This window comes from Jatropha curcas, chromosome 10, assembly GCF_041381405.1.
Source record: "Jatropha curcas cultivar XTBG-Jc1 chromosome 10, XTBG_Jcur_1.0, whole genome shotgun sequence".
NCBI classification, from domain to species: Eukaryota; Viridiplantae; Streptophyta; class Magnoliopsida; order Malpighiales; family Euphorbiaceae; genus Jatropha; species Jatropha curcas.
Window position 1 is genome coordinate 5,653,309 of NC_143160.1, and position 26,711 is coordinate 5,680,019.

At 35.7% G+C, this 26,711-nt stretch overlaps 3 protein-coding genes across 5 annotated transcripts; 2 read left to right on the plus strand and 1 right to left on the minus strand.

The window, feature by feature from the left end:
* Positions 1-4,072: 4,072 nt before the first annotated feature.
* Positions 4,073-8,097, plus strand: LOC105640452 (ARM repeat superfamily protein). Its single transcript, XM_012224767.4, has 5 exons — positions 4,073-5,179; positions 5,304-5,412; positions 5,707-6,257; positions 6,906-7,316; positions 7,659-8,097. The coding sequence occupies exons 1-4, from the start codon at positions 4,400-4,402 to the stop codon at positions 7,299-7,301; spliced, it is 1,836 nt and encodes a 611-aa protein (XP_012080157.1). The 5' UTR covers positions 4,073-4,399; the 3' UTR covers positions 7,302-7,316; positions 7,659-8,097.
* Positions 8,098-10,668: 2,571 nt separating this feature from the next.
* On the minus strand, positions 10,669-15,562 carry LOC105640454 (uncharacterized). Of its 3 annotated transcripts, none has more exons than XM_012224769.4 (4): positions 15,394-15,562; positions 14,965-15,141; positions 12,044-13,516; positions 10,669-11,008 (listed from the first exon to the last, which is right to left on the minus strand). In XM_012224769.4, exons 1-4 carry the CDS (start codon positions 15,406-15,408, stop codon positions 10,976-10,978), a joined length of 1,698 nt encoding a protein of 565 aa, XP_012080159.3. In that variant the 5' UTR covers positions 15,409-15,562; the 3' UTR covers positions 10,669-10,975. The 3 variants fall into 3 exon arrangements, with proteins under 3 accessions (XP_012080159.3, XP_020537519.3, XP_089571747.1); XM_020681860.3 differs by having other exon boundaries at positions 15,254-15,394; XM_089715621.1 differs by lacking the exons at positions 14,965-15,141; positions 15,394-15,562 and adding an exon at positions 13,646-13,765.
* A 4,887-nt stretch (positions 15,563-20,449) lies between these two features.
* PTAC2 (plastid transcriptionally active 2) lies at positions 20,450-25,229 on the plus strand. The gene is made up of 4 exons (XM_012224770.4): positions 20,450-22,517; positions 23,392-23,706; positions 23,788-23,895; positions 24,556-25,229. Exons 1-4 carry the CDS (start codon positions 20,668-20,670, stop codon positions 24,881-24,883), a joined length of 2,601 nt encoding a protein of 866 aa, XP_012080160.1. The 5' UTR covers positions 20,450-20,667; the 3' UTR covers positions 24,884-25,229.
* Positions 25,230-26,711: the final 1,482 nt, after the last annotated feature.

Below are 26,711 nucleotides of genomic sequence, written 5' to 3' on the forward strand. Positions count from 1 at the left end.
TTTGAAGTATAAATTCTTTTTTTATTATTATTTTGATATTAAATTAAAGACTTTTGACTCTTTCAATATCACTTAAAATTATCAATATCTAACAAAAAAATAGTAAATTTAATATACACGATAAATTTGATATACTGAAAATTATAAATAAATTATATTTATATATATTTTGATTTGTTTATGATATTATACAATATTTATATCTGTGTATGTTATTATGGTATGATCATTTAGAGTAATTTTTAATATTATTAATGAAAAGAAAAGCAAAACAATTTTGATTTAGGTAAAGAAAATAATTCTAGAAAACAAATAATAAAAAATAAAAAACTGTTTATTGTTTCTAAAAAATAAAAAACTATAACAAATATGGCCTAAATGTTTTATAAAAACTTCCGTAAAATCGCTAAAAATTATTGTCAAACATGACTTTAGTTAATGATATTTTTTTAATTATAAAATCTAAAGTTCAAAACATGAAATCAAATTTTACATGTGAAATCAGATATCTAAAATTTATAATTTTATCTAAATACCTTTTCGAGTGACTGTAACACCCTAAGCGAATACCACATCGGTTAAGTGCAAGGTGCAAGTAATATACATAAGTATGGACAGATTTTAGATTGTCAAGAGGCCTTTTCGGTGGTTTGACCATGGTGTAAGGAGGGTATAGATCTACCGTGTGTCTGGCACCCGAGAACAAAATTATACGGGCATGTGACCCAAAACGGACAATATCTTAGTCAATCTGGACCGTTACAGTGATCATGAAGAAAAAAATGATGGTTTCACTTACCAAATGACCCATCCCAACCCTCAAAATAACTACCCTTTAACAACCATGACCCAACTTTCAAACAACCCCTTTTACTTTCTTCTTAAAATCAACCTCGAGTCATAGAGCGTATCTAACGTGCATGACTTGCTCCAAAAAATTAAAAGTTTCCTCAGAAATGTCGTCTTCTTTTCTCAATCTTTTTGCCATTTTCTATAATCTACATCTCTTTCTAATTCCATTAATTATTATCTCCACACAACTAATCCAAGACAACTTTTCACCAACTATAGGGACTGCTTTTTTTTTCAATCAGCAAGAACAATATTGATTATGAAACTTCCTTTTTAATTAGATAGAGTAGTTGTTTTAGTTGTTGTTGTTGAGACCCACAAGTGAATTTAAGTAGCTTCCAACTGATCAATGAACACATATAAACCCATTACAACTATATATATCACTAGTATCTTAATTATTATTATTATTATTTTTTGTCTTAACTACAGATATCTCCAGTGCATTGGACTAAAACTAGATCATGTTCGTATCGGATCGACATATTAAAATGTATAGTGCTCTCAGCGAGTACTTGCTTTATCTATGAGGATCAAACTTTCAATCTCACTTAAAGATGAAGAGTACCTTAATTAAATTTAATTTCATTAATTGATATGTTTGATAAAGATGATAAATTTTCATTTGATTTGGGTTGTAGACATCCAAGGGAAGATTTGGGTCCTATCAATCAATAATGGAACCCACTTGAATGATACTTTTGGCCAAATATGATATTATGGTATTAGACATCTTTTACAAGGAAGCTTAGTTAACTTTTCATTGCTTCTTGGGCTTTGGCTTATGGAAACCTCGATTAATGATTGAAGATGGTTTTCTTTTTTAATTTGCACATCTATTTTTCTTTTAATTCATTAAAAACTTGATGAGTGGAAATAACATTATGAGTTACACAAAAAAGATAATTATCCATTTAATTCATCGAATTGGTAAAAATAACTGTAGTTGAGAGAAACATAAAGTGAAAAGACTAATCGAATCACTGTCTGTTTGGCGTTTGCATATGTGTTTTTACGTGTAGATTATGATGATATTTTTTCTTATTCAAAGATATTAGCATTTGAGATTTTTTGGTATGGTGACATTATTACATTTGCTAGTCACTATAAAGCTAAACAAACTTCTTATTTAAAACACAATAACAAGATGAAATGAAAAGGTTCCTTTGCAATCAAGTCATCGCGGTTCATACCTTCTTCCCCAAATCTTGAGGAACAAACAATTAATCTATTCTTTCCTAGAAAAGAAAATTAACAAGTCTTACCATAATTAATTTAAGTGGACAATAGAACCGTTGAACCACTCAACAAATGTGGCAACCAAACCAAATTATTTTTTGAATTACAACAAAAATAATCAATAAAAAATTTCCGTTAGCTCAAAATCTCAAACCATCCATTGAATTTCCATATCCTGATTTCATCTTTTGCTTATAAAAAATTTGTTTGAGATTTTTTTATGGTGATTGAAAAAATAAATTAAATTTTGTAAATATAAATAAAATATTTCTTGATTTTGATTAAATTACCTTTTCTCTCGTGTAATTATTTTAATTTTAATAATTATATCTGCATTAATTTGCTTCTAAAATTAAGAAAAAATAAAAGTAATTAAATGGATAATGAAAAATTAATTAAGAAAAAAATAAAAGTAATTAGATGGATAATGAAAAATTATTTTATTTTTTACAAATTGAAAATTTTAATATAAGCATACGAAGAAATGTAAACGAAAGTTAATTAAACCCTGGCACAGTCACGTGGACCGTTTAATTTTTTGGCGCAAAATGTACCAGTATTAACTGCCCTCTAAAATAATAACTTCTCATATGCCTTCGTGCCACTAGAGCTATAATAAAGCTACTAACAGTAATATAGTAGTAAATCTTTTTGGACCACCGTGGTCATTCCCGCATCTTAAATTTCCCTGCACATCATTTAAGGATAAAACAAATCTTTAAGTCCCACTCAGGTGTACCATAGTGACACAAACTGCCAATTACGTGGCATTGTTCTGTTGCACCTCAGTTCATAACCTACAGCCTGTCGGTGCATAATTCTGCTATATATTATTTTCTTTTTTTAATTAAATTATAGTATGAGATTTTTGAGAAATAATTTAAATTATATTATTTGATATTTTGCATATATTTTAAGGCCCAAATATTCTGTTTTTTTTTCCTGTGAATTATTTTAGAATAATTTCTCTTATAATTTAATAATTAACCCTAATAATTCAGAATACATAAAGAATTTAGTATTTTTTTTATCAATTGTTATTGGATGAATAGAGGAGAAATACAATCACCACAATTAAATATATGAAACTTAGTAGTCATTTTAAGAAAAGAAAATTGAAAAATTTTAACATAATTATATTAATTTTTACTATAGAACCAAATTTAGAAATGCAAAAGGATTTGTTTTTAATTTTCTTTATAGGAAATAAATCACTACTATTTTATTGATAGAATTACAAAATGTTTTAATGGAAATTTAAGAATTATAAACCCTCCATAGCCAATGGTGAATTAAGAATTGTTTTATAGTCAATATATAAATTTATTTCTAAAACTTATTATTTAATAATATTTTTATTTGATAAATTGGACTAGAGTTGAATTTTAATTAAGTTCCATAATAATTATAGACACCTTCAAGTTATTATTTTTCAACTAAATAAACTTATGAATATGGTTTTAATTTGACTCCTAAAATTAAAATCGATTTTAATTTTTTTAAAAATAGATCAATTTAAATTCGATTTCAATTGGAATTATTCTAATAGTCATACTCACACAAGGATAATTACTAGTCATGTGTTTTTTTTTTTTTTTTTTTTTTTTTTGAAATATACTAATATATGTTGTTATACATCACTAATATAATAATATGTATTGTATATTTTATAATGAGTTCTTTTCTCAATATCAATAATAATTTACGATCGTCATCCTTTATGTTTTTCTTTCTGAATATATATATATATATATTTTTATTTTAGTAGTTATACAGAACATCCAATCTTCTTATTCTCAAAAAAAAAAAAAAAAAAAAAAAAAATCCAATCACCAAACGCGGGTAAGTTGCAAGAGTTAGTTGGACCAATAGAATGCGTGGATCATCAAAACGAATGGACTCGAGCTTATCTGATAAAAACGCCACACTCTTAATTAGTTTAAGCTTTAAGCATTTGATTTACTGCTTCACACACATGCAATCAACCCATAATTAGACGCTTCCAGCCATGTTTATCCCTTTGCAACTCCGTTTTGACCACTGAAACTGCAGCGTTTTAACCCTCAAATTCAAAGTAAACGACATCGTTTATTCTCTTAATCATCTTCTTAAATTCTTTAAACTATTCTCGTGACCATTTCTCTACTTTAAAAAGGTAAAACTCACAGACTCCACCACCAGCTCACGCCCAACCAAACAACCTCCGGCGATGATGCCACTAATTCCTCCACCAACAGCGCCACCGCCCAACCTCCATTAACTCCACCGCTACATTAAAGAAGAAATAGAAAAGAAAAAAAAAAGGAAAATGGCTCAAAACTTCAAACTAAAGGTGCTAACATTGATTACCAAACTATCAGACCGGGACACATACAATCTCGCCGTCGCCGAGCTAGACTCCATTGCCGGAAATCTTGATAACACGACTCTTTCTACCTTTATCTCTTGCATACTTTCCACGGACTCCACCGACAAGTCTTTAATTCGCAAACAGTGTCTCCATCTTCTCTCAACGCTTTCTCATCTTTACTCTAACTCTCTATCTTCTTTCCTTCCTAGAATTCTCTCCTACGTCGCTCGCAGGATTCGTGATCATGACTCTTCCATTCGCTCGCATTGTGTTGCTACAGTATCTTCGCTCGCTTCCAAAATTACTAAACAGCCATTTTCGACTGCTTTTTTGAAGCCATTGAGTGAATCAGTTTTTACAGAACAGGATTTAAATGCGCAGATTGGATCCGCTTTATGTTTGGCAGCTGCGATCGATGCGACGCCGGATCCAGAGCCCGGGCGACTGGGGAGGATGCTTGTGCCGAAGCTAGAGAGGCTGTTGAAAAGCGAGAGTTACAGGGCGAAAAGTGCAGGACTAGTTGTTGTCGGAAGTGTTATTGGAGTTGGAGGAGTGAAGGGATATGCAGGGATGGGCGGTTTAGTAAAGTCTTTGGTCGGATTTTTGAGCAGTGAGGACTGGGCGGCGAGGAAGGCAGCAGCGGAGGCGCTTGGGAGGTTGGCAGTTGTGGAGAGGGATGCTGTGGCGGAATTCAAGAGTGGATGCTTGAAAATTTTCGAGAATCGAAAATTCGATAAGGTTTGATTTTCATTATATTATGATTTAATTACTTGTGTCAGAAAATATATAAATAAATTCATTTACCTTATCATTTTAAATAAAAATAAAATTTCTTTGAAATTGGAATTGTTGCCTCGTGCAGGTGAAGGCTGCAAGGGAGGTGATGCATCAAATGATAGAATCATGGAAACAGGTTCCAGATGTTTCGGAGGATGTATCACCGCCTCCTCGATCACTGGCTTCTTCAAAAGGTCAGGAGTTACTGTTGCCTTTTTGGTTTAGATTTGATGCCTGGTGGATAATGGGATGTTCAGGCGCCAGTCGATTGGTTACATTCAATATACTGTTTTGTTTTTTTTTGTATATCTATAGTATATATTGATGTATTTAAATTGTCAATTTCATTCTAATCCAAAGCCATTTTCTCAATTTCTGCTTTCGGTTTGTTGTTTACTTCTAATATACTTATTATAATTGATGTTAAGTGTCAACTCTCTAGTTGGGTATTATTAGCTTTCTGAATTTTGGTCTTTTTTCTGAAACAGAGGATGCAAGCGATGGCCGTTACCCTACAGGCTCCAGAAATTCTCATGCCGCTGGTTCTGAAGCCTCTGAAATTAGGAGAAGAACTGGTTTAGCTAGCAGGAGTACTCCACCTGATAATTCAGCAGCGACTGTGGGTAGGAGGAGAGGTTCTTTAAGGAGTGCTGAAAAGAAAACAGGTCCAGCATTGTTCCGAAAAGCAGATTGCATGAAGCCCTTGGATTGGAAAGTTGAAATTGCAGTTCCTAGTATTGCTTCTTCGACTGGGATTGCTGATAATGATAATGCGGTGGATCGAAGGCTGACAAAGACAGAAGCAAAACGGGCCGTTTCCAGTAAGAATGCTGATGATAAGGCGGTCAAAATTGGTGGGTTTAAGTCTGGATCTCGTGTGGTTCCTTGTCATGATGAGAGTCCTGTGTCAACTGTTGTAGCCAGTAACATTGCTGAGAATCACCATAGTAACCACAAAGAGTGTGAGGATTTATCTTTAATCCGCAACCAGCTAGTTCAGATTGAAAGGCAGCAATCTAGCTTACTAGATCTCCTGCAGGTTTGTTCTGCTGCTTGTTTTTTGTTCTCTTTCCTTGTCATTGTCTCTGGTAGTTTCAAAGCATCTCCTTAGACTCTAGCTTCCTCTGATATTACTGTGTATGGTAACCTCCAAATTCAATGTTTTTCCTATTGAGAGAACATAGTTAGACCCACTAAAGTCTGGTATCTCGTGCTGAAATAATAAGGTAGTGTATACTTATCTTAAAATTATCATCGAGACAGATTCTCTTGATAAACCGAACTCTTTTGGATTTTCCTCGATGAATTAAAAAATGTTCTGGCCTGTGAGAATTAGATTGCTATCTCCTGCTGTGAATTTTTCAGTATTTTGTGCACAGCCTGGATTACATCCCAGCTCTAATTTGTTAAAACAACTAGTTCTGAATAGACTAATTAGAATATGATATTTATTCATTTTTATTGATCTGATTGAGGATATGCTATTTTTACATGGATGACATCTAATTTTGAATGTTTGCTTGGCACAGCATTAAATGCTTTTTACGAACTTCAATTTCTTAGCCAGTTTGTTAAATATTCTTCAACGAGGAAGTTAGTAATTGCTAATTTGTCGTACTTCATATGTAGTTTATTTTGAACAAGGCTTCTTCTCAAACATTTTGTGCCCTTACCTTCTAATATTTAGAGATTCATTGGGAGTTCTCAAAATGGAATGCGTTCTTTGGAGACACGTGTTTATGGCCTAGAGTTGGCACTTGATGAGATCTCATATGACTTGGCTGTATCAACTGGAAGGATGACTGACTCCCAGAGAACCACATGTTGCATGCTGCCTGGTGCTGATTTTCTGAGCTCCAAGTTCTGGAGGAAAACACAAGGTCGCTACTCAACTTCAAGGTTCTCTTCCAGTGGCACGCCATCATTGGCTGCCTTGCGCCACAGAGCTGATAAGAATGGCAATCAGGAAACAGTTAGCGTAGAGAGTCGCAGGTTACGAATTGAAGGTTGTGGTGGGTTCATAGTCAATCCTTTGGCTGAGATTCACGAGATAAGGGGGATTTCGCAGGAGGCACAACACTAGGCAAGGGATCATCAGGTACTTTTGTGATGAGTTTGTATTTTTGCGTTCCAAGTAACCTTTAATCTTTATATTTTTTTTTATTTTTTTTATTTTTTTGGCTTGTAAGACGCATGTCCTAAAATGAAGTAGTAGGATCCCTAGATTTGTGCTCCCTGTCATATATATATCACTTGGACAATAATTAACTGTGCAAGATGTTTGATTGATTTTTATGATCACCATTGGATAATGAATTTGCCTCTATAATAAAACTACTAAACAAGCACGGAAATTGGAAAATTGAAATCGACGACGATTAAATTTGGTTTTTGCCACTCTACTTTCTAACATGCTTTTTCTTTATTTGCTTACTTGCAGATGAGCCACATAATTTGGATGGTCCAATCTTCATTAGGCGCTAAATTGTTTGCTGTATTGTTAAGAAAACCATGAAATGATGAAGGGAAGGTGAAGATTATTAGCATCCACAACGCATCCAACCAGTTACGCAACTTCTTTATGGCTTTCCTGCTTAAATAATCACATCATTTCTCTTTTTGGAGTATGAAAGTGAACGAAGATAAGCCAATCATTCAGTAATTCTTCATTTTAGTGTAGAATTCTTTTTCCTTTGTTTCTTTTCTATTTTTTTGACTGGGAGAGAAGTTACCACCAATTATCCCCAACCTGGTATAGAGTGTTGAATATGTATAGAGAGTATTATCATGTATCCCCTAGGTTCATTCATCTCTTATCGTTCTTGATTTATTATTGCTTGATCTTTGATGATAATTGATACTGTTGTTCTGGCGAGTTATCCGTTGTAGTCTTAACTTTCAAAATACTAATTTGGGATTTATGTAGATATACATATGATCATTGAAGAACTGGCAATGGATATATGCAATTGAATTGAATGAGAAACTATACCAAACTTCAAATATATTGCATTGTTCACTTTCTACTTTGGGATTTAAGCCTTAAGGCTTATCATACTTGGAAACAAGTTATTGATCCTTCAAGTACTGTTTCTATTCGCCACAAATGAACCTTCATCGTCAATAGACAAAGGGGTTACGAATCCTTTTGTATTAACATGCAAAAACATATTTACTTTCAGAGCAACTATCAAAAGCTTAATATTATCAAACATTTTCCAGGCTTTCCAGACTGAGGAAACGAATAAATTCCTCATCAATATAAATCACATGAGTGCAGAATCAAATGCCAAAGTAATCAAAATTCACTACACATAATTTTGAAGTTATTTTCCCTGAATTCAACTTCCTACCCTGCTAGAGAACATGGAATTTAAAATTTAAGTTTACATGAGGTTTTCCAAAACTTCAAGGATAGGAGAGGAAATAAATAAATAAATAGAAGTCATGGAGATTGCTCACTGGTGCCTTGCTTGTCCATTTTCTGCGCGGAAAATCGAAATCTTAGTTAGATAACTCCCGATCAAGAATGTCTTTGTTGCAATACCATAGCTACTTATTTAGCTAATAAAGCACCATGCCAACATATTAAACTTCAAAAGGACAAAAAATGGATGTGCAGCATAATCAGTTCAGATATTTTGTAAAAGAAATTAATGATTGTGATTTGTGAGATCCATTGCAAAGATATCTGATGCTAACAAATTGAAAATGCCAAATACGACACTAGTAAGCCAGTAATATCAATGCATACAAACTGAAAATTCCCAAACACCACATAAGTGGTAAATTTATAAAGCTCAGCACTCAAAAACCTTAGTTCATGTCCATTAAGAACACTAACATAGATAGCCTCCAAAACAGAAAATTACAAGATACAAAAGAATTCTATCTAACATAGATAGCCTCCAGAAACATTTGAGAAACCAACAAACAAAAGTCCTAATGGGCTAAAAAGGAAGGTTACAGGCAAAGAAAGATTAAAACGGATATAATACATCAAAAAAATTGAAGAAGCAGGGCAAAGCTCTATAATCAGCAAGCTGGAACATAAAAAATGAAAAATACCTAGCAAGGGATTTTTGATATGTGCAAACACTAGGATAAGAAAATAAAAACAAGGAGGGGGACAAGCAAATTTAAGACTTGAAATGAAGAGTGCTAACTAGCATTTTGGGGATCAAAATGCCAAATGGAACATAAGAATCAGAAAGAGAATAGCAACATCATTTGAGTGGCAAGCAGGGAAAACAAAGAATACCTTTTCAACAAAATGCCTATTATTCACTGCTCTCTAACCAAAATGCTTTTTCAATCCTAAGAATAGCAAATACTCCAGTTTCATCAACCTAGGTGCTCCTTATCAAGTGTTGCTACATGTTACATGGTTTTTCGTACAAAGCAAACAGATTATTGGATCTGATGTTAGATCCTCCGAGATTCTGTTTCATTCTTGAGATAAGCTAATTTCTAGTAATAGGATATTACATCAACTCAATTATCAACGACAAAGATTTAGTTTATCTAATCACAATTAATACCTGCATCTGTAATTTATATTATAGCATTTGAAGAAGAACCAATTGAATATTTTGAATTTAATTGACTGTTAAGGCGTAATTGGAAAAAAAAAAAAAGAAATCAAGCGAAAATGATAACGCAAGCCCTAAGAAGTAAGAAAGTACCGATTGAGCGTTGTGCCAAGAGATGCCTCTGTAAACGTTGACAGAGAAAGTGGTGGTGAGATATATGGTGGCGACGCCTAGACTTGCCGTGAACGCCTTGAATGCCCAATCTCCTGCTCTGCTAGCTATTCCCATCCCTCTTGTGTGCTTCTACTCTGCTTAGCTTGGTTTCGGGGGTTTTGACACGATGGAACATAGGTTTTTTTTTTGTTTTTTTCTTCTGGAATCATTTTTGTTTGAATCACAAGCCAAAGCGCCCGTCGTTTATCATAAGTAGCATACCCTTCGCCCCAACGGAAAAATAACTCGGTCTGCCGTTAGCACCGGTTATAATACGGCTTGTCGTGCATGACGAAGGGACTGGTCATGATACAGTCACGGGCCATTTCTTCTGTAGAACGGTGTCGTATTGTTCATCCCTTTCCTCTCCCTAAAATTTCCAACTTGAGAGTCCAACACGGCAAAGCCTTTTTTGATTAGTAAATACTAAAATAGTAAATATTCAAAAATTTTACCTTATTGATATAAATGAAAACATTCTGTTGAAAAAGAAAAAAAAAATGCGAAACTTTAAAAAATACATTTATATTTCATCTCAAAAAGAAAAAAAACATTCATACCGAACAGAGTCCTAATGCACTCTGCATTGCTAAGATTTTCGTAGTATCAGCGAAGAGCAGGCCCCCGGCCAACCTAGCCCTTTAAAATACCCGCAAGGCTTCAATCACTCATACAAGACAATGCATTACAGTTGAAACCTGTTCATAATCAGTAAAAATTTTGAATTTTCATTTATTTAAGTAAAGCTGTGTCAAATAGTTAATATCTTGACACCTTCAATATATAATTAATCCAAGATATAAGATTAAAGAAATTACAAGAACGCTGAAAATTTGGTGGATATAACAATGACCAAATATTATTTAAGGTAACCACTGCTCTTTCTTGAAAAAGCAGCCTCCATTTTCATAGGATTTCTTGAGGAAACGCCGTCTCTCTGGAATTGCATTGCAGACGACAGCATTTCCATTTTCAACATTGAAACCCATGTCCTCATTTCTTGAATGCGACTCTACCACCATTTCTTTTCAGACAACGATATAAGCTGCACAGGAGAGAATTTGAAAGATATTAACAACTATGTACAAATTGGAATGGGAATTCAAACATCAGATCAGATGCTAAGTATGATGCCACTGAATATATAACGGACACTCCTAACACCAACAGCAACAATTGTTGTACATGCCTTGACAAACTCCCCCCTCGATTAGTGCTTCCACAGTGAAGGAAGCTTTACTCCCATAGAACAATTAACTTCTCAAAAATGCATTCACATTAGTTGGTATTATAAACACTGGGAAGTGGAAAACACTACATGAATAGCACAAATGTTGAAGCAGGCTGATGATTGGATTAGCAGACAATTAACAGATCAGAATGCAGATATGTGGTTACTCTAAACTTACAGATCCAGGATGACACGAGTAATTATTGATATGTTTTACATGACACACAAATAATTAGTCCTTCATTTCATCCAAAAAGCATCGTGCTGCTCTAACAGAATCAAGTGGTTATCACTAAATCTAGATTTATAAAAAACTTTTTAAAGCAGCAGACGAGACCATGATAAAAAAAGCAGGCTAGTTTTTAATTATCTCAATTTAAAGAAGACAAGATTAGAAAATCTACATTGTTGAGATCCTGTCAAATATTTGATATCTATCTCCTTAAAAAAGGTTAAACCTTGTGAGATCTTTAAAATCTTTAATTAACCAGGTTGCTTCTACTGGGACATGTTTTGAGTTGGTTGACAGTTGCTAAAAGTGTGCTACGGCTAGGTTCACTAATGTCAGATATCACGCTACAGTTGATTCAATACATAATTCCATAACTGTTCAAACTGAATGTGAGCAAAGGCATAATTGTTCTATTTTAGAACTGGGCTTATAATTTTGTTCCAATTGATTCCTAACATGCAGCATTATCAATTAGATAAAATTTAAGACACTATCAGTCTCAGATATAATGTTTGTACAAAATTAAGAGACAGATATAAGGCTCCTTTGCAAGCAAACAAGTAAGCAGAGTTGAGCAAATGAAGAATACATACAAGCTAACTCAAATATTAACCAACCTGACGAGCAACTTGTGCCATCTTCCGAGTATCTCTAGATGATTCAGCTATTAAGCCTGACTTCTGTGACTCCCCGTAACCAATTTGTTTTCCCACTGTCTTTCTCTTCAAAGTGCCATTGTCGATAGAGGAATCGCCATCTGGGCTGCTGGGAGACTCCTTCTTCCTTTTTCTTTGGAATGTGTAGAGAAACTTATTCATTGGTTGACTAGCAAGTGATTCAATCACATCAGGCTCCTTTGGATTTGAGTTTGACAGCAACACACTGGCTATCTTGAAATCTGTTTTGCTAGCTGGAAACTCTGAACTCTCTGCAGATCCAGCATCCTGTCCAGTCAACTCCAGTACGTCTATTGACAACTTATCGTCTGTTCTATTCTGGAACAAACAGGTCCTGTCAAATTCTGCGTCACTTTTTGTAACTTGTGTGATAGTTTCATTTTTATTTGACAGTGAAAGTTTAGGATCCTTCTGAGGTATATCATCAATTGTCCTAGAATCTTCCCCAGTTAGAAGATCATTATCTACAGCCGGAAGAGGAAAACTCTTGTACACCGTATGTCTCCTATATCTAGCAGCTCTTTTTCTTCTTAGTCTTCTAGGAATATCCTTGACTATACCTAGACTTTTCTCAGTATCGCAACCATTATCAACCTTGGAAGTAAGGTTACTACATATATGCTTATCTTCTTCTCTCATAGATAGCTGATCCATTATGCCATCAGCTTGCCCAGAAAGAGACAGATTTCTGTTTCTTTTTCTTTTTCTTTTTCTACACTTATTACCTGCTTCAACATCTTTAACTATATCTGTACTTACTTCAATATCACAAACATTATCAACCTTGGCAGTGAGTTCTTTATATATATCCTTGTCTTCTTCTTTTTCTTCCTCTTCATCTTCTTCTTCTTCTTCTTCTTCTTCTTCTTCTCCTTCTTCTCTGATAACTATCTGATTCTTTTCTTCAGCTTGCCGAGAAAGAGACAAATTCCCACCTAACAGGTTCCGTTCAAAAGCACGAATTCTCTGAGTGCATCCATTTCTATACAGCTCAGGCTCTTTGCTTCTCATCACTATGGAGGCAAAATCAGGACTGCAAACAAAACAATTGTCTTTATGACAATCATGTCCACTATAGCATTTGCTGCCATCGAAAGTCCCGTTGAAAGTTGAATTCTTCATCTCATGAGTTATTACTGGATCACATTGTAAGGCTGGCAGAGAAGATATTACAGACCAAGAAGTACTTAGTCTATTCTCCTCAAATGTAGCTATCAAAGTAGCATTTTCAGCCCCCGAATTTTGTTCACTCAGTGGCTGCATCTGCCTGTTTGTCACCTTCTCCAATTCATCCTGTAGTTCTCTCAACTCTGCTCTAAGGTCTTTTACAATATCCTCAGCTTCCCCAAGCTGTGCTTCTAGCTCTTCGATCCTTCTCTGTTGAGTCAGGGATACCATTTCTGCTTCACTAACCTACAAATATAAAACGTCAATCAATGAAGGATTTGTTTAAACTAAAAACGGAAAAAAAAAAAAAAGTGGATCAAGGTAGAGTGCGAATGACAGGTTGACAGAATCAAAGAGAAGACCAACTTCGGTTACCTCACTAAGTTTGTTAGATCTAAACAACTCAGAAGATTTAATCCCTACACTTGTTGCCTGCTAAATTAAAACCGAAAGATGATGGTTGTAACTGAGCCAACAAATTCACTTGCAACTCATCTGCAGGGAGAAAACTTTCTGAGCGTTTAAATTGCTTAACTTGTGGATATTAGCTGTTTCCGATGGTCAAATTCAGAATGAAAAATCTCAATCTGGTATCAGTGATCACCAAAAAGATGCCAAAACAATAAAAAAAAAAGGCTTCTTTTAGAGTTGCATGAACCCATGAGCACCCAATTACAATGAATGAAATTAACCTTCAATGGTAATGGAATTCTGTATGTCAAGTTTAGAGCCTAGGATCAACCTGACCCTGCCCACCCCTTTAACATTTGAGCACTCAGAATAACTCATGATCAACCTCGCAAGTTGTATTATTATAAATGATAACCGGCGCATTGATGATACACAATTATATTAAATAAAATATCTCACAAACAGAATTAGGATGGTTTGCAATAACTTTACATATATCCCTGCATTGTACTAGATGGAAACTGAAGAAATCAAGTTATATATTGATACAAGCATCAAGTTCAATATTTTTGTAATCACGTCAGAACAAACACTGCATGCTTTTGAGATTCTAAAACATGTAAATCAATACACACCCAATCAACCGTAGATAACCAATGTCTAGTGTATAACTAGCATGTTCTATGATGCAAGAAATATAATAATAAGGCACAATCAAATTTCCCTATATTAAAAGCGACAAGTATCTTTGCAATGGTTATTAATGCAAAATCATTGAAATTTAAGGAATATTCACAAATAACTCAAACAAACACATCCCTACCCCTAGAAATGATGAATTATCAGAGTTCCAAAAAAAAAAAAAAATGTGGAACTCATTGACACTAACTTCCAATGCAACCCTACTTATTATTTATACTACTTTGTCCGATTCAACAACACATGTTTAAAGAAAATTCTTTAATTCCAAATACATGATGGATGAAAGGGACGAGGACACCAAACAGCATTCACTAACATCAAAGAAACCAAATCAAATCAGAGATGGAGAGCCTCCATATTGAGAAATTAAACTAACAGAAGAAAGAATCTCTCATTACAATGTGTGATCAAACACAGCAGAAGTTCAACCATTCCACACATAAATAGTCGCTAATAAAAAGCCACATAACCAAAGAGCAATTCACACACGAACCAGGAGTACGCTCTCAAACCAAAAAACAAAATTAAAGGCAATTACTTTTCTTGAAGGGAAAAAACGCTAAAGTGAAGAACAGTTAAACCTTAGAATCCAACATCTGTTTTAGCCTAAGAAGCATACGCAACGCCTCGTCTTTGGCAGCGAACAGCTCCCGCTGATACCGTTGCGCTTTCCTCTCGGACACCATTATCCTCGCCGCCGCCTCTTTTGCCGTATTCAGTATTATATCGGCGTAGGCCTTCTTCAAGGCCGTCAATTTCTGCTCAAACCAAAAACGAAAAAAACGAGCACTAAAAATCAAGTTAAAGCAAAAAAAAAAAAAAAAGAAAAAAAAAAAAAAAGAAAAAGCAAACTCGAAAATTGCCATCAACCTCCATTCAACATGAAACCATCAAAATCTCACTCTTCTCCTTCTCTAAACCCAAAAGAGAGTAGACGCAGGTGGAGAACTGGAGATGATGACGGTTACAGTGGAAAGGAGATTGATAGAAGGGTAATGAGGTAATTTTACCTCGGAATCGGCCATTGGAGGCCGAAAATGAATAGAAAGTGTTAGTTAGTTGCTGGTTAAGACCAAAGTTGTTAAAGAAGAAACCGGGAGGTTGTTTTCTTTTTCTTTTCTTTTTTTTTTTTTTTCTGTTTTTTGGAAGATGTTTTGCCCTTTCTTTGCAATCAGCTGTCTGTTATGAACCGAAAGCCACAGTATATGTTATGTTATTGCTATAATACCCCAAAGATTTCACGTTATTACAACTCTACCACCATAACTAATAACAAAACCGCTGTGCCGGTGCGTGTTCTTTGGTTCCGTCTTTCGTTTTCATTACGGGGAGCGCGCCAGGAACGCGGGGCCCATGGAGTTTTCACTCGGTGGTGACGTGGATTGTTTTGGCCCGTACGCGTGGGATTTCGACACGTGGCTGCACGCATGTAGTAGTTTGGTGAGGATTTGATGGGAAAGCGTGCATTGGGAAGCGTGGGGTATAACAGTTTTTGCGGTATTGATAGAGAGATCATGGTGAGGTGGAGAGCAGGGAAGTGTAACTCTTTTATGACGGAATTGAAACGGTTGGGGAGGTTTTTGAGAATCTAAATAACAGTGGTTTGGGACTTTGAGTCGTCAACTTCGTTACAGTTATTGAGGAAAGGTTCCCTCAGCAACTTCGCTAAACGACGTAGCGGAGGGGTCCAATCAACTCGTTTTTTAAGTCGTTTTCTGATTTGTTTGTGTTATTTAGCTCGTTAGGCCGTCAATTTTTTCCCCTCACCTACTGGCATAAATCAAAAAATTATATACATTTGAGTTACGTGCTCTGAAATTGAGCGGTGGTCAATTGTGAATTAATCTGTCTTGGATAAATTTATTGTATTTATATTAGATTTTATGATATTTTCTCATACGATAAGAATTAAAAATCCTACATTAATCGGTAATTGAAGTTTATTTAAGAGTTTAATATTATTAATTCGTATTTTATTATTGTATTTATCAGTAGTGTCCCTTTAATTATTTGGTCATTTATGCCTAAATGGAAGTTTTTATTTAATTCTTGTTACTGTCATTTTTTATTTTGAATGTCTTTTCATCTGCTTGTGTTATGATGTGATAGCCTTCTTTTTTTTTTTTGAGAAACAAGGTGTTGGTTTGTTACACTTAGGGGAAACTCATGAATTTCTCAATTAATGAGCGTGACCCTTCAGTGTCTAGGCCCTCTATAAATAAGGCTCATTTCTCCTCATTTACTTCACTCTTCAGTTTCTGAATCCAGAGCATCTCTCTCCAAAACTTTCTCTCTCTAACTCAAGTAAGTTTCTTTATTTCTGTATATATTTTTCTTCTAATTTTCTTTTGAAGTCAAGGGTTCTCCTGGTGGAGAGGATATCCAAGGTTTGTTTGATCGGCCTGATGATGATCATGTGAAGGAGGAAGACTCAGGGGTAGGCGAGGCTAGGGGTGGAAAAGAGAACGTGCGAGTGGCCGACATGCCATCGAGCATTGATGAGGGTGAGCTACTAGACATAAGTTTAGTATATCAGATTCCTTTAGAGTATCAACTAATCAGACCAAAGGAGCAGATGAGGATTACTGAGCCCCTAGATAAGAATTCTATCATGATGTATGAAGAAAGTTTCAGATCTGGGGTTCGGCTCTTTTTGTCCGAGTCCCTCAAATCATTTTTCAATGAATATAATATAACCATCAGCCAGTTACATCCTAATGGTCTGAGGTTTCTATGCGGTATAATTGCCTTAGCTCACCAAGACGAGCATGTTTTAACAGCTCGGGTAGTTTGGGAGCTTTACCACATTGGTGTCCATCCGAACGAGGATCATTGTTTCCTCCAGGCGGAGAAGGACCGCAATATGTTTGCTAATAAGTTAAAGATCTCCTCCTTAGAAAAAATCAGAAATCTAAGTTCTTCATTGTAAAAGCACTTAGGAGGGTTCGTAATACAAAATCAATGGACAGTTGATCCATGTCGCCAACTACCTGGCTCCCCTACCCCTTATACGAAGTATGTGTGGTGATGATAAAGGTTAGGGGGTTAAGATCGGTTGACCTGAAGCAAGTGATAGTTGAGGATCATCCAATATGTTCCCCTAATGATCCTATAAGACCTAAACCTGGTAATTTTTTATCTTAATAGCGCCACATATTGGTTTACTAACTGATCGTCTATAAATTTTTCTTCTTACCTTTGTGCAAGTATGGCTCTTAAGAAAGTGAAGAATTCCGAAATCAAAAAGGTGGCCGAGGCAATGAGGAAACAAGCTGCAACTGAGAGTTTGGTGAAAGAAGTCCTTGCGGCGGTATTGGATCAACAAACGCCCGAGGTTGAAGTTACCTTGGGGGACTCCCACTCCGAGCCTACCCCCTTGAGTCCCCCATCTGAGCCTCTACAAAAAAAGGCGGAGAGAAATGCCCCTCCCTATTCCCCCTTTTGTTCCTCCTAAGGTTGGTGAGACTTTGGATATCCAAGGGTATTTTATGAAGAAGTATGGGGTGAGTTGTAGTCTCCAAGAGAACGGGCCGAGCCGAAAGATGGCTCGTCACTGTCTTTTTCCTGCCGATGTACGATGCTTCGATTATATGGATGACTTAGATAGAAAAGACTTTGTCAACCAAGCTTTCTTCCAGGCTCTAAATGCTAACAACTTGAGCTTCGCTCAGATAACCTAGCTGAGGGGAGATTATTTAGAAATGGAGGTTAAGAGAAATCAACTGGAGATGCACTGAAGAGTGCAAAAGTGACTATGCAGGAGCAGGAGGCTCACGATAAAGCAGATATTGAAACTCGGGAAGCTGAGCTTGATGAGTTAAAAGAGGAGAACTGGGACCTATTAGTTAAGAATAAGGATTTGGAGGGAAAGATGAAGGAGGTAGAGGAGGAGTTACAGGTACTTCAGAATCTGGAAGGGACCATGCAGAGGACTTGGCGAAAGCGTGTTTAAGCCTTAGAACAAAAATTATTGCTGAACTGAAGGCCCAAGATCCAAATAAGAATTGGAGCTGGGTTAATGATATATAACCTAATGATGATGAGGAAGGTGAAGGAGAAGAGGATGGGGTAGGAGAGGTTGAAGTTGATGTTTTGCAAGAAACTACTATTGAAGACATCTTGCCTTCGCAACAAGTGGACACCGAGGTGCAAGCAGATATTCACATCATCTCTTCAGAGGGCGAGGCACTGCTGAAGTCTTGCTTGCAGGGCAAAATATTTAGTTAGGAGTTAGTTTTATTTAGTTTGTAAGGAGGTTTCTTCGTATAAAGACCTTTTGTATTCGTCTATGTAACTTTCTTCCTTTTGGCATTAATGAAGATAACTTATATTCCACATGTCGTATCTCCTTGCTTTACTTGTAATAGTATTGTCTTCTTAATATGTCAATGCTAGAGCAAGCGAACTTAAATATGCCTAATCTGATGGTCTTAGTGAAGAGTGCGTTTAGATTTAGGTTGGAAGAGCCACGTATGTCCGAGCTATGGGACTTTATTTACGAGATCACAAATGCCTAAGCTTGGGCTATATGGGGGCTATTATGCTAATCTTGATTGTAGGGGGCTATCATGCTAATCTTTGCCTTTGACTCAGCCTCTTGGGCTTGTTCAGGCGCTGGAAAACTGGGCGGTTTAAGTGATGGTGGACCTACATTGTGCTCTCTGGGGTGTTGGCTCATTTGTTCACCCCGAGGTGTTAGGTCGTCATTAAGGTGAGGAGTCTCCAAAAGGCACTTCAACACAGTTGTGAATTGTGAATAAGCATAAGCCATAGCGGCCGCCATCTAAGGGTCGGTCGTGGGCGGAGAACCAGTATAGTTTGCACGACTGCTTTGCCATGATTATCACTAACCTGCTTTGGTAGGGTGTTCAATGAGGTTGTTGGCCATGATTGTCAAAGGTGAAAAGCAGAAAAAGATCTAAATTCAAGGGTGTGAAAGTATGTTCCACGTTCACCGCACAAATTGTTACGTGCTCAGAAATTGAATAGTGGTCAATTGTGAATTAACCCGTCCTTAAGGTAAATTTGTAGTATTTATACTAAATTTTAGGATTTTTTTTTTTTAGGATAAGGGTTAAGAATCCTACATTAATTTATAATTGAAGTTTATTTAAGAGTTTAATATTATTAATGCATATTTTATTATTGTAGATTATCAATTTGATTTCTACTCTATTATTTAATGTTTTCAAATTAAAATAGGAGGTATTTAACTTTTGATATAAAATTTAAGTCCGAACATATTATATTTACATTATATTATGAGTTAATAGATATAGTTTGTTATAGAACGATTTCTTTTGATTATAATAAAATCTTCATGATAGTTTAAACAACATTGATTATAACATACTAATAGATAGTTTAGTGATAAGTATATATATGACCTGACAATAGATTCAAGTTCGAATTCCCCTCCCTAATACTCAAAGAAAAAGACACAACATTGGTTATAAGATTTACTTGATTTGATGAAATACTAACTTTGTAATGCACTATTCATTACGGAGCGCCTTTGATAAATCTAGTAACAAATAGGATCCACTTTTAAATTTCAGACAACAAAATTACGGTAGTTAAAAAAATAAAAAATAGTTTCATTTATATATTTTCTTAAGGATTTTATTTAGAAAAGATTATTGATTCATTTAATTTTATAATTGAAATCGTTAATTTAGTTGATGTTTATAAGAATATAATGAATTATTTTTTATTAACTTTCTCACTGATCTTTATCAACTTTGAAGACTAAAAAGTTTCATTTTTGGTAAAGATTTAATTTTGATCTTCATTTCCCTAAAAACGAAATCCAATTCTGTAAAAGGATTTCGTTACCATTTGAGTTTTTTTTTTCTCTTTTGAGAAGGTCACCATTTGAGTTAAATTCCAAATAAAATCTCAGCCAACTCGCATTCTCGTTCGGCTGTAGTTCGAAATTTCGTTTGCCGCCAAAGAGCTTTGCTTGCGTCGCAATATTCGGGTCAAATCCATAATGACTAGTCGTGGTGCAAATATCTAACCCGCCAAGCCGCTCCATTTTGGTCCCTGTTTAATGTTTATCCACAAAAGCTCCACGTGTCTTTCTTCAAGCTAGTTCAAATCGAAGCTCACTTTCTCTCGTTCTCCAGCTCTCTGACTCTCAGAGGCATGTTGTTGGCGTCAATTTGCCGAGAAATTTCAGCTTAAATTTTAGTTTTTCTGAGAAAATTCACTTTCTATACCTTATCGAGCTCCCCTCAATCTGTTATTGACTAACAAAAGCTTATGCTATCCAAATTACGAAAATGACCATATCGCCCTCGCTCTGTATTCCCAATTCTTCACCTATCTCCACGGAACTCCTTAAATCGAAGCCTAAACCTCACCGCTTCCCGTTCCCCAATTTTCCCGTCCATAGACGACTCATCTCAGTCTCTGGTGACCATAGAACCTATTCCGGCGCCGGAAAAGCCCGGGCCAAATCGAAAGAACTTGTCCTCGGCAATCCGTCCGTTGTCGTTGAGAAAGGTAAGTACAGCTATGACGTCGAAACCCTAATCAACAAACTCAGTAGCCTCCCTCCGCGTGGCAGCATCGCGCGTTGTCTTGAAATCTTCAAGAACAAGCTCTCCCTAAACGACTTCAGTCTGGTCTTCAAAGAATTCGCCCAGCGCGGGGACTGGCAAAGGTCGCTTCGGCTTTTCAAGTACATGCAGCGTCAGATTTGGTGTAAGCCAAATGAACACATATACACAATCATGATTAGTCTATTAGGACGAGAAGGCCTTCTTGAAAAATGCGCCGAGATTTTCGAAGAAATGCCTACTCACGGCGTGCCACGTAGCGTCTTCTCCTACACAGCTTTGATAAACTCTTACGGGCGTCATGGCCAGTATGAGGTGTCGCTTGAGCTTCTAGAGAGGATGAGGAAAGAGAAGGTTCCTCCTGGTATACTAACTTATAATACTGTGATAAATTCGTGTGCTAGAGGTGGATTAGATTGGGAGGGTTTATTAAGTTTATTTGCGGAAATGAGGCATGAAGGCATACAGCCTGATATTGTTACTTATAATACTTTGCTTAATGCTTGTGCTGATAGAGGTTTAGGAGATGAGGCTGAGATGGTTTTTAGGACTATGAATGAAGGGGGGATGGTGCCTGATATAACAACTTATCGTAATCTTGTTGAAACATTTGGGAAATTGGAAAAGTTAGAGAAGGTTAGCCAATTACTTAAGGAAATGGAATCTAGCGGTAATTTACCTGAAATTTCCTCCTACAATGTCCTACTAGAAGCCTATGCAAGAAAAGGGAATATTAAGGATGCAATGGGGGTGTTTAGGCAGATGCAAGAGGCGGGGTGTGTGCCAAATGCGGTTACCTATAGTATATTATTGAATTTGTATGGGAGGCACGGGAGATATGATGATGTCAGAGAGCTTTTCTTGGAGATGAAAGTCAGTAATACAGAGCCTGATGTGGCTACATATAATATACTTATAGAGGTGTTTGGTGAGGGTGGATATTTTAAGGAGGTGGTGACATTATTCCATGATATGGTGGAGGAGAATGTGGAGCCAAATATGGGGACTTATGAGGGCTTGATATATGCTTGTGGTAAAGGAGGGCTACATGAGGATGCTAAGAAGATTTTACTTCATATGGATGAGCAGGGGGTAGTGCCAAGTTCAAAGGCCTATACCAGTGTTATTGAAGCTTATGGACAGGCTGCATTGTACGATGAGGCCCTTGTTATGTTTAATACAATGAATGAAATGGGAAGTAAGCCGACTGTTGATACTTACAATTCACTGATTTACATGTTTGCAAGAGGTGGACTTTACAAGGAATCTGAAGCAATTTTGTGGAAAATGGGGGAATCTGGGGTTGCACAAGACAGGAATTCTTTCAATGGTTTGATTGAAGGATATAAACAAGGAGGCCAATTTGAAGAAGCTATCAAGGCATATGTTGAGATGGAAAAAGCAAGATTTGAGCCAGATGAGCGGAGCCTCGAGGCAGTTTTGAGTGTGTACTGTGCTGCTGGTCTTATTGATGAGAGTGAGGAGCAATTCCGGGAAATTAGAGCTTCAGGAATATTGCCCAGCGTTATGTGCTACTGTATGATGCTAGCTGTTTATGCTAAGAGTAACAGGTTTGGGTTACTTCTAACAGTCATTTTATTAGACTTACATTAACTGCACACTACTGATGTCGTAAATCCACTTAGATACGGTAGAATCCGGTTTTGGTGAGATTGAAACCCCACTATGGATGACTTGAAGAAAACGATTAACACTCAATGATTACAATAGTTTTAGGTATCCCTATTTATAGGCTAAGCAAAGAAATAACCTGGAAAACAAAATCCTACTAAAAATAAATGACCTTTCAAATAAATAAACTTCCTAATTAAAAGAATTCATAAACTCTTCCTAATTAATAAAGATTATGTGATATATATTACGGTTTTCCTATGTGGAAAATCACGTCTACTCTTGCAGCCCGAGACACTCCCTTGTCATGAAATATCATCCTCGAACTTAGGCATTAAGTATATAGAAATGAATTGAAAGAAAACTATATGCTATTAGAGTTCACCTTAGTTGTTTTGCTAGAATGTGAAAAAAGGAAGCTGCATAAATTAAGCAACTTACGGAGGTTATTAAATACATACATTAGTGCTATGGATATTCCTGATGATGTCTTAAAACAAGTTATAGTTCACTGTTTGTCACCTAGAACTTTAAGACGGGGTGGAAATACATGAGATGATTTCTGGGACATAAACCATGACCCTGACATCAGTTCTACTGATTTCCAGGTTGCATACCTGTCCAATCAAAGACATCATTCCCCCTATAATTCATCTTTTTAATTATACCAAATTAAGCTCTGGCTATGAGTTCATTTTGTGGCATACCAAATTAAGCACTTAATTGAGCTCTGACTATCAGTTCATTAATTTTGGAAATGCAATGCAAGGGTAGCAATTTATTCTGTTCAACACCTTCAACTCCTTTTTACAGATGGAATGAAGTTTATGAGGTTCTTGATGAGATGGTCACAAATAGGGTATCAAATATTCATCAAGTGATTGGGCAGATGATAAAAGGAGATTACGATGATGACTCCAACTGGCAAATGGTGGAGTATGTCTTTGACAAACTTAAATCTGAAGGATGTGGTCTGGGAATGAGATTTTATAACACACTTTTAGAAGCACTTTGGTGGCTGGGTCAGAAAGAACGGGCAGCAAGAGTGCTCAATGAAGCAACAAAACGAGGGCTTTTCCCAGAACTTTTTCGTGAAAGTAAACTTGTCTGGGCTGTAGATGTCCACAGGTATCATCAAATTTATCTCTCTTTTTTTTTTTTTTTTTCTTCCTAGAATTCTGCTCACTTTTGTTATGGGTGATTTTGTAGAATGTGGGAAGGGGGTGCGTATACAGCGATATCTGTGTGGCTGAATAATATGTGTGAGATGTTCTCGAAGGGGGAGGATCTTCCTCAATTAGCATCAGTTGTTGCAGTGTAAGTTGTTTTCTCATCTGTACATTACATGTTTTATAAGAGAGGCTTGAAGAACTGGGTTAATATACCAATGCTAATTTGAAGATTTTAGCTTCATTCAGGGCATCATATAACATCGAGTTCTTAAACTTCCTCTTTTAAGAACTTGCATATTGATCAAGTATCAAGTTCAGTATGATTCCATATGTCGTATAGCCTTTTACCTACTAGATTAAGCTTTGAGTTAAGTACCTTAAAGGGGTATTAGAGATGGCATAGTGTAATGTGCTTTGTTGTTGTACATTCTCAAGTATGTACTGATTGTCTGGTTCAACTGGGCCTGCATGTCAGGAGGGATGTATTGTTAAGGTTCAATATGATTTGATATTGCATATAGGATTCTCCACTTAACTAGTTTAGGCTTTTATGTTTAACGCTGTAACAACCACCCAAGATTTTCAATATCATTCTTCTCTTGCTCTGATAATATACAACTTAAAATGAAATAATGCTTCTCACTGCTGCATTTTCAATGGTGAGAGTAAAATGTTACTGGGAAAAAACCATTGCCTGTGTTACAGTTCTGTTTTATTTATCTCCTATTTGGAGACTGTTAATTGCATTGTTTAAACTACTGTTCTCTCTTATTCATGTTTTTCTTTTCTTTTTGGGTTTGACCAGACGGGGACGGATGGAGAAAAGCTCGGCTTCACAGGAAGTTCCCATTGTGAAAGCAATTTATTCCTTCCTGCAGGATAATGTTTCATCATCATTTTCTTTCCCTGGGTGGAACAAAGGTCGAATTATGTGCCAGCGGTCACATCTGAAGCGCATTCTATCTGGCACAGAAGCAACTTCAGATGGAAACAAAAACGATAAATTTATTACATTAAGCAACTCCCCTCTTTCTCTTCCTAGAACAAGAACATCAAAAAGCAAATTCAAGAATATTCAACATGAGATTTCCAAATCTGAAACAAGAACAGAGCTAATGGCCAGCCCAGTTTAAGTTGATACACTAAATCAATTATCTACATTCAGGGCATGGAGAATTTCTCTCCCTCGTTTCAGAGGTTATGGGAAGAATTGATCTGCAGTCTCAAAGTTCTTGCTAAATTGGATATTGGCTCACCAAAATGCGAATAAATCAATGGAGATGATATTAGCAAGAGGATTTGTTGCTTACTGCTTTGATTTGAAGACTCTTCACGTCAGAAATCTTCGCTCGAGTGGGAAGAGCTCAGGGTGGAGGATTGTAGTTTTGTAGCTCTAGTTCAGTATTATTGTACGTGTAAATGGATTTTACTTCTACAAATATTATTTAATTATTTTTGAGAAAAAAATGTTGAAAAGAACTGTAGGTGTTGCTAAAAATCTATAGAACCTCACTGGCTGAAAATACGAACAGGTGACATCCCAACTACACAGGAAATTTGATCGAAGCAGCAAGTGGAAGAAGCAGAGTCAAGAGTCAATCATAACTTGAAGTACATTTCTGTCTTTCTAATTAATTGAAATTTGTTGTGTTCACATAAAACAGAACTTCTGTAAACATATCTCTGACTCGCAAAAGGATTGCTGTCCTTTTGGAGCAAATTGTTGGTGTAGATTAGCAGAATTCCTGCTATTTAATATCTAATAGAACTGTTGGAGCAAATTGAAATCAATAGAAGAAAGATTTTTAATTCAATAATCGACAATTCAGGCACTTTCAATCATGCATGCATCAAATCATTATTATCCAGAAAGAAATTGGGATTCATACTTACAATGGAGTGCTTCGATCAATAATAGTTATGGGGCTAATAATGAAGCACCAACAACATTACTCTAATTGGAATAGAAAGGCTATTATGAGAAGATAGAGGAGGTTCCAATATGGAAAGAATCTTTTTTTTTTTTAAATATGACAAGCACTGCAGAGGTTTCTTTACCCACTTTACAGCCTTTAAGTGCAGATGATCCTTTTATTTCGCAAACAAACATGATGAAAAAAGAAGAAGAATAAAAGGTGGAAGGGAAAGGTCCTTACTGCAATCTTGCAAGGTGAAAGTCAGTTGAGGAATCATGTCTATTTCTTTATATATTTTTTCCACTCACCAGAAAGCTATCACCATATTGTTCTTGCTTTTTTGTAATAGTTATGCTAACTTTCTTAAATACAAATAAATATGGTTCGTACCTCATTCATTAAAAATATTATCATTTCAACTTTCCCATAAGTTTTTAGAAATATCTTGAAAGTGACAGTAAAAAAAGAAATTGAAATTTTTATATTCACTACGATTAGAATCTTGATTAGACCTTTCAAAATTTGGTTTCAAATCAAAATCAAATGATATATTCGATTTAACGATATCAGTAGTTCTTCTTATGTTTTTATCAATAAATTTAATTTCTCACCTAACTGCAATAAATCAATGACTTTGTAGGAATTCCCTACCATTTCCCTCTCTTATACCACAAGCGATTAATTTCACGAATAAGTGAAAACACCGTGTTATGCAAACCAAAACCTTTTATAGCTTTATTTGCTATTAAATCAAATTGGTCATTACACATAAATACAATGCTTATTAATTTCCTTTGACACTAAGGAAAACCTTTTGGGACGAAGATTGACATAGAATAGGAAAAAGCAACTTTAGCATATTAACATATGCTCAAATTGCAAAGTTGCCAAGAGAGAAAATAAGAATGATGGACGAGAAAAGCTAAAAACCCAAAAGCAAACTTCATTTCTAAGCCAACAATTCATCACAAAATCATAAATACACAAATAACTTTATACTGAAACATGCTCTTTTATAAGCAAGTTTACAATTTTGGGTTCCAAA

Excerpts from the sequence above, each read along its gene's own strand:
- LOC105640452 (XM_012224767.4), top strand. The coding sequence starts at position 4,400 with ATGGCTCAAAACTTCAAACTAAAGGTGCTAACATTGATTACCAAACTA. Across the intron at positions 5,413-5,706 it reads ATCACTGGCTTCTTCAAAAG|AGGATGCAAGCGATGGCCGT; the intron begins GTCAGGAGTTAC and ends TTTCTGAAACAG. Across the intron at positions 6,258-6,905 it reads GCTTACTAGATCTCCTGCAG|AGATTCATTGGGAGTTCTCA; the intron begins GTTTGTTCTGCT and ends TCTAATATTTAG.
- LOC105640454 (XM_012224769.4), bottom strand. Across the intron at positions 13,517-14,964 it reads AACAGATGTTGGATTCTAAG|GTTAGTGAAGCAGAAATGGT; the intron begins GTTTAACTGTTC and ends TTATATTTGTAG. Across the intron at positions 11,009-12,043 it reads TGGCACAAGTTGCTCGTCAG|CTTATATCGTTGTCTGAAAA; the intron begins GTTGGTTAATAT and ends TCTCCTGTGCAG.
- PTAC2 (XM_012224770.4), top strand. The coding sequence starts at position 20,668 with ATGACCATATCGCCCTCGCTCTGTATTCCCAATTCTTCACCTATCTCC. Across the intron at positions 22,518-23,391 it reads GTTTATGCTAAGAGTAACAG|ATGGAATGAAGTTTATGAGG; the intron begins GTTTGGGTTACT and ends TCCTTTTTACAG. Across the intron at positions 23,707-23,787 it reads TGGGCTGTAGATGTCCACAG|AATGTGGGAAGGGGGTGCGT; the intron begins GTATCATCAAAT and ends GTGATTTTGTAG.